General features: G+C 36.7%; 1 protein-coding gene across 2 annotated transcripts in view; it reads left to right on the top strand.

The window, feature by feature from the left end:
* Positions 1–8567: 8567 nt before the first annotated feature.
* The window catches only part of LOC110379450 (nuclear receptor-binding protein homolog), a 58729-nt gene continuing 47259 nt past the window's right edge, over positions 8568–20037 (top strand). For both annotated transcript variants that reach the window (XM_064036159.1, XM_021339120.3), the window contains exon 1: positions 8568–9068. In XM_064036159.1, coding sequence (XP_063892229.1) covers positions 8943–9068 — 126 coding nt within the window. In that variant the 5' untranslated portion in view covers positions 8568–8942. The remainder of the gene's footprint in view (positions 9069–20037) is intronic.

The raw sequence follows: 20037 nt of genomic DNA, 5'->3' as shown, positions 1-20037 counted from the left end.
ATTTTCATTAAAATTAAGATGTTTTACATTTTGTAAACGAACATATTTGTAACTAAGAATGTTATTTAGTCATAGAATAATATTAAAACATAATAAACATTGTGCTTGCATTATGCTACATCTTAGAAACATATTTAAGATAATCTTATATTATGATATAGATCTTATTAAGATTATATCATAATATAAACAAAAACATAAAATATAAACCATTAAATTAAGTATACCTCTGAACGCGTTAGTATTCTAATTAGGTTATCATGTTTAAGCCTTAAAATACTGCTTAATACTATCCAGAGATAATACTAACTAAACAAGGAAAATAATTAAAAGTGCAATAACAATAAGTCAAACGCAAAAATGTAGCAGTTTACTCAAGTAAATAACTACCTAAGGTTTAATAAAATCTTTTATGAAAAAATCACATGTATATCTATTAAAAACAAATGTTCATTACTAAGCCAGCACACTTCCCGGGTCCTCAAATATAGACTTGTGAACATCCCAGAATAAATATCTTCATAAGAATTACAGAGATCTTCTCTATTTCCTTCTTATGTAAGATAAATTGAATTTCCTGCGTTAAGGCTGTGAGCCTCGTGTTAATTGTTTCCTTCAGTTATATCAGTAAACAATACAGCGCAGGAAGTTTCCTTCCACCGTTACCTTCCAAGCTATAATTTATTGTAGTATTGAAGGTGTTGCCATTTCCTTTTGTGAGAGTTTACCTTGAAACTTGACGTTTAAAATCAGAATTATATTTTCTCTCAGAATATGAGAAGTCTGAAGTTAAAATGAAATCGTTTCCACGATGTAATTGAAGGGACGGTAGATAAGCTTTTAAGTCGCTGTTTTCCTTATACACGACACAAACAACGCCACAAAAATTAAACATCACGAAATGAAAAAGGTAAACAGGTACTTCATTAAAATAAGCGTAGCGTACACTCACGCTACCTTAATCAAGCGAAACTTTTTAACACCCCAACTTCAGACGTAAACAAAGTTCAGAAGTCATCTAAATTTCATACGAAAACAGTATCACACCAATTTAAATATCGTAAAAATCCTGAATTCTCTGAGTACAGAGTCTTGGGGCCCGCTCCCCGCGCCCCGGGCCCCGCCTGCCTGGCACCCAAACATTAAAATACGTTCACCGAAGTTAAATTGCCTCCGGCGCCGCAACGAATTTAATCGGAAGGAAAAAATAGGGAACTTGTTCTTTTCGCCCCCAATAAGGGATGGCGGATGAAATAAGTCCATGACATAGTTAGCCAAAAACCATATTGATTTTTCTCTAACTGATGTTTGCATGTTTGTCGGAAATGGCTGGAAATTGATGGAGTGCGTGTCACAGCCAGTTTGCAAGCCTGGATTGTATTTTTATTTTCGCCCCTTTCTGTGTATTTTTAGGATTTTGTAGGTTGAAAGGCTGTCATAAGCAATAAACTGGGTAAATTGCAACTTTATAAAGAGGGAAAACATATCCTCATGCTTTTACAATCGCCAAGAGATAATGTATGCTGTTTATATTAGATATGGTAACAACCGGTGTCCATCATGGCAAATAAAGAATATGACTAAGTTTTAGATTATAATTTTCCTCTTCATAATTCTATTGTTTATTCCCTTTATTTATTATCTACCAGACAAAAGTTTCCAAGTACCTACAACACTTGCCAGATTTAAATCGCATTCGGAAACGAATTGTTCCAAAAATATCCACGTGAAATCTGAACATTAATTAACTTGGCGCTGTAATTAACACCGCCATTAGTAGCGGAAACATTCACTGTTTAGCGTGACACTTCGGTGGGAAACTCCGAGTAACACAGCGATTTCAGGGGAAGTAATTAATTCCCATGCTGGTCCCATGCCTTCTCTTACGTTACCATGAAGTGTCCGAAATGGGAAAAGCCGTTTGATTTACGAAACGTATTTGTATACTTAGCAACTTTGTATGGTAAATAGCTGTAACTAGCTTCTGCCAGCGGTTTCACCCGCATCCCGTGGGAACTACTTCCCGTACCGGGATAAAAAGTAGCCTATAGCCTTCCTCGATAAATGGGCTATCTAACACTGAAAGAAATTTTCAAATCGGACCAGTAGTTCCTGAGATTAGCGCGTTCAAACAAACAAACAAACTTTTCAGCTTTATAATATTAGTACCTATAGATAAATGCAAAACGAAATTGTCTCTGTTTTCAGAATATACCGGCAGTCTCCTAAATATTTCATAGCAACAGCAAATTCACGACTGTTTACATCGATAAAAAATAATTACTTAGGCTATCTTTTATTTTTATACAATGTTAAGCTGGTTTACCTAAACTAATATTGCAGAATAATGTAAAATTAAAGCCAGCGTCTACTTACCTTTGATCACGAAGTTACGAACAAAAAGACAATTTGCCACATCAAACAATTGGGAACACGCATTTTCAAGATTAAACGGAGTTTTTGTGCCACCGGGGATTATAATAAAGATGTTGGCACATCATCGACTTCTTACAACGTAAAATTTTTTAACGAACATTGTTCACTAAGTTTACCTACTAATTTTGTTTCGTTTCCATACTGACTGATACCAATGGACATAGGACTGTACAGACTAATTTTTATTTTGGACTTTAAAAGTACAATAACATTAAGTCAAAGTGATTTTTAATTCACATTTAGTTTTTTATGTTATCTTCCTCATTCAAATAATCTATCTATCGAGGTATTTAAATACGCTAATTTTTGCTTTCAATCAATCATAACCTATTTAAAAACAATTTTATTACAACAAGTATTCAGATAGAAGTCAGACAAAGTCGCTCATCTGTTCAAGCCCTAAACCGTTACAAGAGTTTATTCTCAATTTGTGTTGTCTAACTTGGAACTAAATGATCTGAAACGTTATCAAAGTTACCTAATACTTATTGATAGATACCTAGGGTTTTTCTATCGAGTCATCATTCAGCCCACAACCTTTATTTACTTGTGACGTAACCTATTCCATTTTAAGCTATTGCATAGCTTCTATCGCAGGCCTTGATCGCGGGGACCAAATCCAGAAATTCCGTAACGAAAAAACCTCACGCTCCCCACTCCGACGGGCACGGAGGTGTGGCTTGAAGGCCGTGCATTGTCTAACGTCGTGTCAGTTCGGCAGTCTTCGACACGGCCACAGAATACATAGGTACAGAAGTCAATCTACATACAAAGCGCGTTCGAGTCACGCAGACATAGGTGTCTATGTGTGCGTGTTCACAGACGCGCTGTCTCAAAACAACTCAAAACAGTGCGAGCGCGGCTGCCGTTTTCTTGAGATACGCGCGTCACACACAAGGTAGATAAATGTGCACGCGTCTGTAATTTGACTGTAATATTTTTAATTTTAATAACAAAAGAAAAAGTAATAATGGAGCAACAAAAAGTCGTATTATAATTGTTCAGTGGACGGTTGTTTTTATACAAAAATAAACAGTGAATTGTCGTTTTTTTAGCCTGCCGTATTATTTTAGTACCTATGTACCTACTTATTTTCTCATATTTCGATGGTTCGATTAATAAACGCAGTAGGTAGGTACAGTTAGGTGGGTAGGTAAGCGCCCCGGGGAGGCCTCTGGCCCAATGCCGTAATAAGTTTTGCTAGTGTCGACCCAGGCAAACCTGCCTACCTACCCTCAAAGATTATTACTAGTAGGAGTTGATAATTTTTGTGATCATGGCGAGAGTATGTTGTAAGGTAGACGAAATAAAACTCGCACATCAAGGTTTCTGTAGGTAGAAACAAGCTTAGATCAGGGACTGTACCAGCCCATTACATACAAAAATATTTTTTTCACAAGTAAAGAGTAGGGTAAGTATATATGTATGAATAACAAAATTATAAATTGCGGTTTCTGAAAAAGTTCGGTATCTCGTTCAAACGAATTTCCGTTGAAAGTGTTTATTAACCTCTTGTATGCCACATTAATTTTTTGATTATTATTGGTTTATATTTCATTTTTCCTGTTTTATTCTCAACAATACATCAAATAATTAGATACGAGTACCACTACCACATTAGTTTTATGCGCATAAAAAAGTTGACAACCCTAGCGCGACCGCCGAGTTTAGGCATGAAAAGTGAAGTACATACATGAGATTGACTTCTGTTCTATTTTGTGACACGGCGCTGTGTATCGTGCGATTAGACGTATTGTACGAATTAATACCTATCAAAGAAAAAGAAATACTGTATGAATAAAATAACACGTTTTTTTTTTCATGGAATCCCCCATTATACGCCCTTATATACTTCTGTATGTACTCCGGCTATGAAATCCATATGTTCTCTGTTATGCTACTGCTCCACCTGCGTCTTAACGCGTTAAATTTTGGCATTACGCAGATGTGGCCAACGTTTTAATGTCAATTTATACTAATGGCAATATAAATAGCATTAAACGTTAAGCGATAACTCGGGTGTCGGTTTTTTGGACGCATCAAAGGGTTTTAGTGCGTAGCTTATAGCGCTAAGTGATGTTGGCTACATTAATGCCATCTCTGTTTAAGTTGTAACTGCATTTTACGAGCACGATAATGGAATGGTCAAATGAGAAAGCTTTAGTTTTTAGAATTATTTTGTGTGTCTGAGTTTAATCTCTTTAATGTATGTTAACGCGTTACTTCATGAGGGATTAACTCTTTGCGTAAGTGTAGCCAACACGCATTTTTAATGCTATAAGTAACGTGTAGTTGGCCATTGACATTAACGTTAACGCTAACGCAGGTGGAGCAGGAGCATTACGTAGGTACTGCCTTATACATTTTCTTTAGAACTCTCTATAGGTAGGTAGGTATATAGGTACTCCACTTATAAAATTCCTTATGTAGGTACCTACTCAAGTATGTAAATGATCTCCCCGGTTTTTTCAGCATTGTACTAAAGTACCTAACATACAAGTAAGTATAAACAAACAACACAACAACGTTTGTGGCCAAGGTCACGGCACCGGCTTTGCGGTCCTTTACGTTTCCGACGTCGGACGGGTCAGCCAGCAACAACCCTTCCTATTTGTTATCCGCTCAGGATGCTTATAACGCACTCACTTTTGTAAACAATTGAACGAAATTGTGCCAAACATTACGTATTTCTTCTATTATTTTAAAGCGCGCGGTGAGTCGTGTCAATAACCTCACCGCAAAAAAATTGAATGGAAGCGGGAATTTAAAAATCGAATAGGTACGTAAGAATCAATATGGCGGTGAACTCAAATCATATTTATGTTAAATATAGGGATTTATGATGAGATTCCGTGAGATATTAATACCCAATACAACTACTTATTTCCAGCTATAAAATCCACGTACCTTGTGAATCCAGGGACCCCACTTATAATTGCGGAGACGGGAAGACGTCTCGTTCCAGGGTGCGTGGTCGCGGTATGGGCTGCCGGCGAGCAAAATTTTGATTCATCCACCGGTGGAGTAGTAAAAACTCATGACACACACTATTCACTATAACTAAAACACACACTGCACTATAAGTTCTGAAAGTCTCACAACACCAGGTCCACTTATTACACAAAAATCGACAGATTTTCAACATATAGAAAATTATTATCACGGAACGGCGAAACATTCGACACAATGCGAATGGCGGCGGGAGAACTTAGGTATAATGGCGTGCGGAATCATCAACAGATAGACACTCAATTGTGTTACCTTTTTAATGTAAATAAGCGAAATAACATTTTAAAATGCTGAAAAAAATATTTTATTTTATTTATTAACATATGGAACGCAAATAAAGATTTGAGTATTGAGTATTATTTAACAAATAAGTATTTGACTTGAAAAGGGGCGCAAAATTGTTGCTTCACCAGCACGCTTCGTGATTATAATCTGTGAAACCTGGATTTTTAGGGTTCCGTAGCCAAAATGGCAAAAACGGAACCCTTATAGTTTCGTCATGTCCGTCTGTCCGTCTGTCCGTCTGTCCGTCTGTCACAGCCGATTTACTCGGAAACTATAAGTACTACAGTGATGAAATTTGATGGGAATATGTGTTGTATGAACCGCTACAAAAATATGACACTAAATAGTAAAAAAAAGAATTGGGGGTGGGGCCCCCCATACATGTAACTGAGGGATGAAATTTTTTTTTTCGATGTACATACCCGTGTGGGGTATCAATGGAAAGGTCTTTTAAAATGATATAAAGTTTTCTAAAAAACATTTTTCTTAAAGTGAACGGTTTTTGAGATATCAGCTCTCAAAGTCGTAAAAAGTATGTCCCCCCCCCTCTATTTTTATAACTACGGGGTATAAAATTCTAAAAAAAATAGAGGTGATGCATGCTAATTAACTCTTTCAACGATTTTTGGTTTGATCAAAGTATCTCTTATGGTTTTTGAGATAGGTTGATTTAACTGTAATTTACGGAACCCTTCGTGCACGAGTCCGACTCGCACTTGGCCGGTTTTTTAAATTTGGAATCGACAAACAATATTATTTAAACTTTAAACCCTGTCATTGATCAGGAAACATTCCTAAAGATAGGTAAATATAAAACTATACAGGTAAGTACCTAACGTTTCAATTTAACACAAATCTTCAGCAAAATCCTTTAAAGTATTTCCCCGTAGCTATCTACTAAATATGCGGTTTCAGCACTCTCAAACTTTAACCGCAAACTCCGACAAGGGTAACAATTAAACGCTACCTATAAATTGTGCCCCAGCTCCGCACTACAGTTAAAATTAATTGTGTAGGCTTGTAACACAATACTTAACCTCACGTCTTATATCGAAACCAAGGAGTTTTACTGAAACTTTCTTACTTAGTGTTGCGATGTTCTTAACTTCCTAATATATTGACTTAAATTAAACATTTATGGTAGGTATGTATGTTTACAGGCTGTAATAATTATTAAAAAAAAAAACAGAATGGTTGCTTATTTTACAAATACGTCTCCCTAAGGTCTCTGGTTAGGTATGATTATTATTTAAGATAAAAATAAACTTGGAGAAGACGAGAAAGGAAAATATTTTTCACCCTCCCCTACAAACCCGCCTAGTATATTATTTTTAATTAAGCTGCCTCCAGGCAGTAATTGGCTCAAGCAGAAAGTGAAACCTGGATCCACAGCTAGTTAAATCATAAACTCCATGGTAAGTAAGTAATGACCAAACAGACATCAGTCATCGCTGAGTTTTATCTGTAGCAGGACCGGTAATAGCGCCATCTAGCGACAGTCGTAAACACTACTCTGTGTTTTATGACGGACGTCTGTAACTAGTGGACCGCTGCCGGACTAATGTGCAGTAACATTTATGTTTTATTGTCCTAGGTATTCGTAGAGCTAAACTTAACGACATCTTGGAACATCGGGCGATAATTACTACAAGTATCACCGAGTGGAGGTGATCAATGGGACACATACACATACCTGTGCTTGTTTAGTTACGATACGAGCCACTATTATGTTTGGCAATAACTCTAAGAGAGGGCTATAGGGCTATGGCGTATGAAATAGGCTAGGGGAGTTAGTACAGCGTGAGTTTTACGAAATCATGCCGTAGCTACTCAAACTCTTACCAACTAGTAGCGTAATGTACCGTTCAAACGACACGCGGCGACGAGGCGAAAAACGTATGTCGCGTTTTTATTCAATGAATTTCGAGTAAAGCAACATGTACTGATCTTTGTCTAAATGAATGTCTATTTCGATGATACATTATAGGCTACATTATAGGTGTTGAAAATTTAAAGATTACAATCATTACATTACATCACAGAGCATTACAAACACTAACACCATCTGTGCAGACATAAGAGAGACACAGAGTCCAGAGTAGACTGGAGCAAACTACTTTAGTAAGTCCTTATAGGTACTACAATGGTAAATAATAATTTATTGTGTTCACATGCCATAATGTGATCATTATAATTTTGCTTTTAAATTCGCTAGATAATTATTGTGATCATTATTGATTGTTTGGTTGAGAAATTGTTTTTTTATTGCACTGAACACTGTAGAAAAACGATAAAACTGTAGCACAAACATATGAACAAAACGAATTCGAAATATGAACCAGAAATTAATTAAGACAAAAAATAGAACACAATAAATTAGAATTACATATAAAATCTGGTTACAGCGCCATCTAGTAACACACGTTTTATATTGTACACAGTATTTCCCACGAACTACGATAACGAAGTATTGCCTTCATGATTTTTATCATTAAATATGAAGTTGCATAAAAAGAAACAAAACTAAAATGTATAGTTTGTTCATGCATTCATGAGTCGGATACAGTTAAAATGGAATCAGATAAACGTGTTGTATAGTGAAAAAGTTGTAGCCAACTTTCTATGACAACAGATGTCGCTACCAGAGGCAATATTAGAAGGTAAAAAATCATGCAAATTATTCGTTTACTTATTTTGAAATCAACAACATATTTTAATATTTATTAGAATAAAATTAATTTTATAGAAAATGATCTCAATCTCAGTAACATAAATATTCTCCCGTTTTTTCATTTACATCTGTGCCATTTGTGTTATATTGTCTGTGGGTGACAGACAAAAAAAAGTAAAAGTGTCACTATGGATTTATATTTGTGTCGAATAGAAATACGTCGAGAGCTGCGCCGGCGGACAATTTATTTCAATTATCATGAATAAGCTCAGTGGAGACGCTGTGTGTTATCGTTTGCTCTAGACAAATATATAAACTATATTATTTGTCGAACAAAAGGTTAATAGCGAGTGCCGTGCAACGAATAATGGTTTGGGAAGAAACTATAGTGACGTCTCGCGATTCAGCCTTGGATATTATGGTTACGAGAAAAAGTGTATTTTGAAAATATACCGAGTGTTTTCTTGTAAAAAACGTCTGTGAAGTATTCATCAACTGTGCGGTGGTTTTGTTCGACGTTTTGGTGTTGTATATCGGTGTTATGTCGGGTGGCAGGAGTATCGACAAGGAGCGAAAGTCTCCTCGGGAAAGCGGGGAGGATTCGGAGGACGAGAGCGAGATCTTGGAAGAGAGCCCCTGCGGCCGCTGGCTGAAGCGCCGGGAAGAGGTAAGCGCCACTCGATATCACTAATTAGTGCGTTTACGTCGATATATTTAGGGCAGTCGAGACAAAGACCGTCGTCAGCTGATTCACAAGGTTAGCTCATGTTATACAAATGAGACGCAGTTTAATTTGTTTTTATTTACGACTGCTCGGTTAGTTCGGATGTATCAGTAGTGTTGAGCAATCTGATGACAAGTGCTACTCCATGAGTGTTACTACAGGAAGCAGAATCACTTTCTACTGGTGACACTATCAGTGAATCAGTTGTTTTTTTGCCATATTTATCAGTGTTGTTGGTGCACATTCTGGGAACACAGTGTCCAGTAGTGCACCAACAGTGTGTAAATCTCTCTACTTAACTGAATATACCTAATCTTATCTTTTAATTAAAATTTACTTTAAGCCTGAGATTTAATTATGTGCATCCAGTGATTCTAATATTTATCCATCAGATTAACTGTCACATAAACAATTGTATCTTTATCTTGGTTAGAGATTAAATGATTATTTACAGGCTTATCTATAAGCTATAGTGAAATTGTAGCTTGGTAACTCATTATCTTAGTTATAAACTGCTAGATTACCCAGGAGAGGAATTTTAATGAATTAAGTTTGGTATTTGAAAGTTAATTCACTGACTTCCTTGCAATCATAACAACAACTTGCTTTCCATAAAGACAACAGAATATATTTATTTTTAAATAATAACACAATGAACACTATATAAGACAATTTCAATAACAAATAAGTTTCTAATTGTGTTGCAGTAATTACAAAGAAATGCACATTTGGTGCACAAAAGAAAGAAGTAATAATTAACTGCTTGCATATGTGCAACAGTCCTTACAAGGTTTTGAAATAAATTATGAAGTCAGATAATTAAATTAAATGTTTCTTATATTTTGTTCCCCTCTGTGATGGTTGGTATATATTTTATTGCATTTCTTTTGGTAGGGAGATACCCACATGTGAATCTCATTAAGAGTTGCAAATTTTTATTTACAGACAATTTGTTTCTGCCAGTAGGTTTGCTTGCATGTTATGCACCTTTGCAAGGTATATGGACCACTAATACTATTAATGTTCATTGCATATCAGACAAGAACCATAAGCTGCAAATAGTGCATATTCCAGAATAGAAACTAACTTCTGTCATGATTGGAATGTTTCCGACCACACTCGCTCCATGCTTGAAAACATGAAATGTACCAATACATCTACTATTCTAAATGTGTGATCCTGTGAAGAGTAATAATTCAATCAATGAAAGTAAGAAGAAAGCTTTTTCATATAATTACATAGCTGGTGAAGTACTTGCCTCTCACTGGTCTAGTGTTCACTGCAAGTGAAAGTTCATGTCTTCAAATGTAATGCTGTTAAATGTTCAGTGATATATTGTGACGGTTCATAAATCTCTAGTAAATACATAGGAACAATATTTTTATTACTTACATATTGAATGTTATTAAGGATAATTTCCAGTCTATCAAATCTGCAACTAGTAGAATACCTGCTACATATTTAAGCAAAATTTCACCAATAAATAAGCAGCTTTTAATAATTAAAAATGAGAGTATGTTAATGGGGAAATATTTTTTACCAGATAAACAGGTTTCCATAATCTAAATTGTCTTGTTTATAATCATGCTCCATAAAAACTATAAAAGATAAAAAGTGACCTTACTTAAATGTTTATCCCATTTTATGGCACTTCAAATGCAATATTGCATAACTAATGATGATTGGTATGTCTAGTGATCTTTTTTATTTAAGATATCAATATTATTTACTTTATTACAAGCTTAAAAAAACAATAAATAATCATTAACTTAGTGCAACGCTTGTCAGACTTATTTTGTGCTATTTACAATTTATGAATATAGATATAATGTACTTTATTTTTTTCTATTTACATTTTCCTTATCAAGCAACTTTATTAAAATATTATATGTGTGCAACAACTTAGGCAAGTTAATTAAAGGAAATATGTGTGACATGTTACAGTTTTCTTAAGTTGTGTAACATGTTAGTTACTTTATACAAGTGCATATAGTTCACCCTGGTTTGAGTAAAATTTCTATTTTAAAAATATCCTTGAAATCCTTCCTCATTTCAGAATTCTTGAAATTATTAATACTGTATATTATACTCAAATAATTACAACTTGTAATTGCATAGCCAAAGCCTGAAATATAATATGTAGTTACTTAATCTAGTCTAGATAATTTACAAAATTCTAAATATAGACCGGCTCATCCCACATAGGACCCAAGTATTTTAATGAGCACTTGTTAAGTATTCCTCGGGTAAAGTTATTCCGTGCAGTGGCAAATGCGATTCTCAGTAGTATTGTAATACTAGTGGCTATTAATGGATTCACAGAATAGGTGCTAACAACTCCTAGTTGGGTCTGGAATGTGTTCTATCTCTTTAGTGGGGAAATGTATGCACTTGTTCAACTGTTTGTTTTAGTATGGACAGTTGCCCATAGCACTGACTTAGGCTCGGACACTTTGGAATTTAAGCTTGTGATTCAATGTTCTTAATGGAATTTTTGTTGTCATGGTATTCAGTTACTTTATCTGGGTCTGATTAAATTTTTATAGGTTCACTTTAGACTAGCTTGAATACTCAGTCCATTAAATTATTATTTAATTTGTTCACTCTACTCTTAAGATGCATTATCCTACTTTCAGCTAATATCAAATTGTTAGAAATATCATCAATGATTTTATCAATTGATTAGATTATGAGATAATTTAAATATCAAACTGATATGGAATTTAAATTACAAACCCGCCCAAATGTGGATACAGAAATAGCAAATAATTATGATAGTTATTATGACAAATAGGTATGCTGTCTTGGCTTTACATAAAAGCTATTTGTAGGTACAATACAGAAATAGACAGTTGGAAGTCTCATCAAATGTTTAGTTATTTACATAGCTTTTAATTTTCCTGAAGTGTAGAATGTCAATGCTTTTTACGTGATTGGACGTAATTCAGTTGAAATATGTGACAACTTGTTGATTAGGCGTGTAGTATTGCTATTTCGATAATTGACCCGCATCTTCATATGATCAATTCGTGTTTGAGCGTAGTCGGACTGTCTATCTATGATAGCAAATTCACATTATGGCCACCACGCATATTTCTTCCGAGATAAAAAACCGGTCAAGTGCAAGTCGGAGTCGCATACTCAGGGTACTATCGAACAAATATCACAGGTGCGTAATTGCGTTTTTATGTAGAGATCGCAGTTTCGCGAGTTACTGCATGCATGCAAGTATCATTAAATTGAGGAAAATGCCTATTACTCTGTGTTTTGAAAATAACTACATTGACCTATGTCCTAGTTTCCCCAAGACGATTTACGCTGCAGTGGATAATTCTTTTCAATTGCTGAATGCAAAACAACACAATTCCACGAAATAACAATTCTACTACATGCTATTCTATCAGAAGTCTATTTAAGGGATGCCTTAATTTCGGCTTCACTTCCCAATTAAGTTAGAAGGGAAGCACTCCCAACTTAGTTGTAGTAACTCAATTGTAATACCCAGCGTGGATCGGCATAGTCTTACTTACGCTATCATCAGCGTCTATGTTTCATACTAAGGCCTACGCAGACGTCTGGTGGTCATCGAATGTCGGCCACATAGGCTCTAATTACCGCCAGTACTTAGGTACGGCACTTTCGCCCGCAGACGCCGGTCAATGACCGTGCGCTTGCGATTCGGCGCTTACGCAAGTAATCACTGTCGCTTTCTAGGCTTAGGGTGATGGGATTCGGCGTGACGAATGAGCTAGGCGCTCTGTTTTATCTGCACTTTTAATTGTTTGAGAAGGCTACATTTAATACATCTGTTTCACATTCTCAAATACCTAGTTCTTCCGAATCGAGAGAGATGCTGATTGAAGATAAAAGAAGTATTTGGTTGCAACTTAAACGTGAGGCGTCCAGCTTTTCAACTGACCAAAATGAATAAAGGTGTGCCGGATAACAAGAAGGTACGATTAACAATATACGGTCCGGTGAGGCTAAGGGATGCTAAGCTCCGAGGGTCAAGTTCTACGTAAAATGGGTATACGATCTGAGACGGACGCCTACGTAATAGTTTGACGTATTTATCATATTTCGGGTTCGGCTCGCAAGGTTTTCCTGTTATGAAGCCATTGTCCCATAACGGGAAGGTCTTAAACCAATTGACTGGATATCTTGATCGTGCTAAGAATACCCTGTTTATTCACTTTGTGTTATTGAATGAATGTTTTACATCAGTTTCAAGAAAAAGGCTCTGCAAATAATATCGCCGGTTACGTAGCATTTTTCTTGGTAAAATAATATTTGGGCTTGAAGCCTGCGGACAATGGGAATGCTGACATGTTCTGTGTATGCAATCGTATTTTTGGGAACGTTATGTAAAGGATGAATACCAATCCATTGAGAGTTCTGAGAAGAAAATACAGCTCTTTAAACAGTTTGAAATGTGCGAGACATCAAAGTCATAAAATAAACTACTATCGCAATAATTCTGCCACAGTGAATGAAAGACAGTTATTTAGCAATACACTGAAGAAATTATGCGCGGCTAAATAATAGGTGAAGCCGAAGTGGGTGGGCAAATATGCGTATAAATATAATTTATATAACGTGCATTCTTTGTTCCACCGTCCACCACAGAGGTACGACGTGAATTTTAATTTGTGGATATCAGCCGCCCTATTGTAGTACCATCAACATTCTGACTCGTAAATGAGAAAATCAACGAGTACAACATTCAGTACACTGGATAGATCCCTAAGTCATTCTTTGGTGGCGTCGCATCCGCGATAAATGAAACTGACAAACTAGAACATCTCGGCATAAGCATTTGGTCGGATCCTAAAGCAGTTTAGCATTTAGAATAAAAGTACAGACAGTGTGAAGCTCGCAATCTCAGAAGCATTACCGAAAGGTTGGCTCAGCACATAAAGCTGGGGCTCCACCTACAGCATTACCTCGGTACGCATTGCAGGCAGTGATGTAACAACTGGCACTCGGATAAAATTGACGTTTCGCTTCGCAGTTCCAGAAGGTCGAGGTAAAAGTGCTAAACTGGGATCCCAATAAATCTTCATTGAGATGTAAGTGGTGTGTACTTGCGTCTATTTCGGTGGTGACCTCCGCGGTGTAAAGGTCGTCTCATGTCCAGCTTTCGTCAATTGTCATATTGGCGACCTAGACTTGTTCAATGTCATATTCGTTTATATTAAACATCGCAGACATTGAGAAATATTCAATATACCATCTAGCGAAGTTAAGAGCACTAAATGACAAAATATTGCACACGAACAGCTGCGATATTAAAATGCAGACTAAATGCTTAACGGCCCTTTAAGAGCCGAGAACCATTGTAGAAAGTGCCAACTTTATGCCATGCATGACATCGAAGCGACAATGCTCGTAATTTTTGTATTTAATTAGCGTACTGCTGGTAGGTACTGCTTAATGTAATAAGCCGTCCAATTCATTAATATCCTCTGAATGGTCCATTAATTATAACATGTCATCATTAAATAAATATAACAGTACTCGTGTATAATTAAACCACAAGTGAGACTTGATGAACAGATTTATCTGAGGTGAGGCGCTAGATTTATGTTGAGAGTTTTGTCAGAGCTCACAGCTCAGACTACGTAATTTACATTACGTTACGTCTGTCTCTACGTTTTCCTCTCACAATGCACAAAGGACAACTTAATCAAAGTCTGCAAATATCACAGCAATTACAGAATAATTAACACGTTAATATCTTGCTCTTTCCTTGAGTGTTCCGCGTTCATTCCTATCTCCTTTCTAACCCACTCACCTTTAGCATCGTCACGGTGTCACTTATTAGTCACTGACTCATTCATCAAATAATCGTCAAAGTTTTTACTATTAGTTTTTGTACACATCATCATCATCATCATCATCATCAGCCTATCGCAGTCCACTGCTGGACATAGGCCTCTCCAAGTGCACGCCACTGAGATCGATTTTCGGCTTCTTTTGTACACACTCCCGTCGATATGCGATCATTGACAGTTGTAATGCGACGGTATAATGATCATATTTTATTGCGCGCCCGTTCACTTAGCTTTGTAATAAGTAACATACTTTCATCGGTAGGTCATCGACACAGATATTAAACTCCATGGGGCCTTTTTTCATTACCTTTTTGTTCGAAAGTGAAAATAGATTCATACATAGGAAGAGAGTGTTGGCAGATTTGCATATACCGAGTTTTTGCGCTTTTAGTGAAAGTGGCTGGACTATTGCGAAAAATTCGTTTTTCCGCATAACGGATTTCGATTTGGAATATTAGATTTTTATGATCAGTTGTTGTAGGTATAGTTGATCTCTTACTCTTGGTAATGTAGGTGCTGGTTTCAAATAGCAACTCCTGCCTATAGACAATGAGAAAAAATACATTCGAAACTGCAAGTATGTGTTGATCTTATTTCAAATTCCGGTCATTGTTAAAGAACTAGTTAAAATATTACTTTCATTTCTAATGTGTCACACTTTTTTCTGCTTATGAATTCTTGAACGCCTACCTATGCCAGGTTTTTTGTCGTCGCCGTTATGAATGGGCCGGGCTGATCCCGGGTGCGGACCGACCGCGTCGTCGTCATTCAACAACGATATCACTCATACATAACACCCGAAACTTGTTCCGATTCCAATGTTTCCACCGTTTTATATTACTAATACACTTTGTCTTTTTACATATTAACTCAGTTCAAATTATTTAAACTGTCGACGTAAATAATGGCCTATCGTCACAAATGTCTGACACGAAACACCTAACGTGTATGGTAATGAAGCCATTTTACACGGTAACAGGGTTGCCACGGGAAATTGTATCATCGATGGTGGCAGTGCGGTACCTGTGTCGTCAACTACGTAATTGGAGACACTGACATCGCCCATTAGCCGGGCAAACAACGACCCGGTGCCCCCGACAGCCTTATGGGATTTGTGGACCCAAAGTGTCACGGACGTCATAACCGCTAATGTTGACAAAGCCTGAATATTTCAGAATACATCTGGCTGTCTTTTTGTAAGAGCTGTGCTAACCGCTCACGGAATTATGCCGAAACGTGCTCTTTTTATGTCAAGGTGTTATTGTTATTGGATTAGGTTTTCGAATATTTTGGGTTGCGTTGCTTCAAATTACCATGGGCACACGGCCTTGTCACTATACTTTTATCGTATCCGATTTATTTTAACTGTGCTAAGTACTAATAATTAGCGTATTTTTCCTTCAAGCTTTAAATTGACCCAGATTTGTAATATCAGTTGCTCTGTCATCATGACACGCTACTCTATCATCAGTGGGCTTCGAATAATGTAAGTAGCACTCTTGTCGCCACTTCTGCGAACTGGTTATTCATACTACTATTTTAATAACAATCTTAAGTAAAGCTTGTTAGCAGTTAATGACGGGTTCACCGACACCGCAGCGGAACATCGTATAAAAATCCGAATAATATTGAAGCTCACGTAATAAAATTTTGCTCCGTAAAAATCTATAACTTTGAATTCGACTGAACTTTTAGTAGATTTAAACCACACTATCATATTAAAAATCCCAGTTTAGCTTAATCCTGGTATAATTATGTATACGAATGCTGACCACTCTTGGCCATTGCTCATTATGAGTCGTGTCTTGGAAACCAGTCGCCCGTGCGGTATGCCTGTTTAAACGAGATGTAATCCGAACAGATCCGATTGCTATGTTAAATGATAATGAAACGGGACCACTCGCTTTTGAAAGCACTTCTTAGAATAAGTTTTTGTGATGTCTTCGCGGTATAAAGTTTTGAGACCATTATCCTTGTGGAATTTGCGCACTGCGTGTGTTCCGTTGTCAAACAAATTATGAGAAGTAGAAACGCTCAAGCATTGCGTATTAGTGTACTCAGTGCTAATTCTCGATTGTCAATTCTGGAACTGTTCTCTGTACGTCAGCTTAGTGTCCGTTTGTGTGTTTTCCTTGTTAAGTCATTGATGTTTCTGAGAAGTTAGGATCTCTTGCCTGGCGTCTGGTGTTCCTAGGTTACACAAACTTGTTTTCTTTATTTAAACTGTTGGAGGAAAACAATCGATTGCGTTGTAGCTCACCATTATTGAGCGGTAGATAAGGTTTATGATGTTTATAATACTGCAATAAATATATTCGCCAAAATGGCAAATGTGCATTATAAGTTATTAACGTTGCGGTGCTTTAATTTCCTTGTATCTAATCAGTTGGAAGTGTTCGAAACACTGCTATCTTGATATACCTCGGTTAATTGATGGACGCTTTCACTCTTGTGACGTCATCAGCGCCGTCCGCAAATTAAAGTTCGCTAATGATGTTATGCTAAAACTAATTAATATGAAAGAAATAGACGTTTTCTTCCTTGCTACAGCAAATGGATCTTGTTTTTGCACTTATGTACCTACTTATGACTTGTTGAAATGTGATTTTACGCATAAATATTCGCTCCCTAGAGATATGATCAGTAGCTCGCATAGTAGCTAATATCTTATCAGTCTATTGTAGTTGTAACTATCCATCATTGATTGTGAATTATGCTAATCTAGTCGCAGATAAAAGGGAAAATGGATAATCTATTTCCCCTTATGTATTCTCTTTTACCTTCACATAATGTGACCGTTCGGTTAAATTATGCTATTTGGATAAAAGGACCAAAAGTATTTTTAAAAGACCCACTACATTTCTTAATGATACTGGTATCGCCTGAAGCTTAAATAAATATAATGAAATCTCTGCTAACACAAGCGTAATTTTTGCCATTCAGAACTTCGCAGATCCTCTCATAACTGTTTGCAAAACTGGCATTAGTCAGTCAAAAGTTTTCGACATTCGCACAGGCACTGCAATAGTGGTATTGTTTCGGAGATATTGCGACATGACCGAAACTGCGTACTGACGTCATATTGCAGATGGTATCTTGATGGATTCGTGTACGGGACCAGGCGTTACAAAAGAGCTCGCCAATTCTTTTTTTGGTTCATGAATGGCCTTTGACGGGGCTCATGAATAGGCAGGTACTTTCGCTTGTCGAGCTGATGGCTTTGATTTGCTAATGTCAAATTGCTCACACACTTTGATCGCACAGAGATACACCAAGTCACACGTTCAATATCGTACAAGAATATTTTCACGTCTACCTGAAGTGGTGATTTAAAATCAGTTTTCTCTTCGTTGGCTCTTAAGTCACTGAAGCGTATCATGTATCTAAATACTCTTAATCCCTAATCCCTGCGATACTTTAAAAATATTTGATATAAAATTTGTCTTTTAATGGTGTCGTCGCTGGAACATAATCCCCTATCTCTGATATAAATTGTATTATAACTTTTTTATCATCCTTAATACTGGCTCTTAGCGAAGTTAGTCTCCTTATATTATGTTAAACTTGTGTACTGGAAAAGAAAGTTACATCGACACAGCATGAAGCGGGGATTATAAGCATCTTTACCTTTAGCTTTTGACATTAGAATCATTAAAACAAATTACTGAAACAGCACAATCACGAATTCAATTCCATTTTAAGGTATGTTAACATTACCAACCAAAGAGAGAAAGGCGATTGGTAATTGAAGGAGAATTTTGACGCAATTATTGCTCTTAACGTTATACTCAATGACGTTATAGAATGCTCTTGTAAAAAAAACAGGGCAAATCGTGCCAAGCTCAACAATTTCCTCGGTGAAGTCCACTACGCCAGTGGTCGAGCGGCCAGACGCGCGGTAGACGAGAGAAAGGCGTGACTCAAAGGTACGGCCGTTGACTCGAGTGACGTGATCGATGTAGGAACTCAGGAACGTCTGGTGCAGACGCTGGCAACACTCAAAAAATAGTTGTGTAATGTTAACCAGAGGCGTGTGAAATATGCTGATTAGATGATTTTGTTTTAGAGATCTGTTTGGGTCTGTTTTGGATCTGTTTGTTTGCAAATACTCATTATTTAAAAATATGAGTTAAACTGAAGACGACAGAGGGTGTCAATGATGATGATGATGTAGTTTGAGAATAGGAATCGAAAACCTGAGTCTTTCAATATTTTAAACTTATAGCTGTCGCAATTACATTTGAAACAAGCGAAGCACACATCGATGTAACTATGGGATTATATCTGGCCTAACTATCGATTTATCCGCAGCCATCTCACAGCATTGTTAGCGTGTGGGAAAGCCTCGATATACAGTGCAGTGTTAAAGGTCTTCAAAGAAAGTTCACAAGATTAAGTGCTTGGCCGTATGGAAATAAAATGGTATTATAAATTTTGCTGCCATGTTCGTTGGGTCTTGGAACCATGAGAATTAAGTATTGTTTAACTTGAAGACACTTAAATGGTATAGAATGAAAACTAAAGTAATTTTTAACTAAACTGACTCTGCAATCAAGAATATTAGTTTTGCTGTATATTCGAAATGGTATAATTAACAACCCATAACAAGTGTTCAATAAAAATACTCTCTAGTTAAATGTTTTACGATCCTATTAGCAAAATACCCTAGTATTATAGTTTTCGCAGCAATAACTGTTGTATTCTAGCCTACAACGAGTTGTATGCAAGCTGGCATTGAATGTGACCAATGAGCCGTGACAGTATCGCCGCTTGCCGGATCTCGGGCACTTGTCCCACAGCCAGCGGGCGACAGCCGCTAATAAATAACGAGAGAACACGACCAGCAAGGATACCTACAGAGCAACCTGCAAAGAATTAATGCATTGTCACACCTCGGAACAGGTTGCCATACATCCTCGCCTAGCTACAACAAAACATGGAGCGAGCCCATAACTTGTAATGGCAATTTACACTAAATCATCAGGTACTTTTCATAAAGTACGTCGGTCGTTCGCAGTCGTCTCGCTGACAGTGAAACGGATGCCTGTGGCATACCAGGCTGGCCAACTAGAATAAAT

The sequence above is a fragment of the Helicoverpa armigera genome, chromosome 9, assembly GCF_030705265.1.
Source record: "Helicoverpa armigera isolate CAAS_96S chromosome 9, ASM3070526v1, whole genome shotgun sequence".
NCBI classification, from domain to species: Eukaryota; Metazoa; Arthropoda; class Insecta; order Lepidoptera; family Noctuidae; genus Helicoverpa; species Helicoverpa armigera.
The sequence above is the reverse complement of the archived record's forward strand: the minus strand, read 5'-3'. Positions and strand labels throughout refer to the sequence as shown.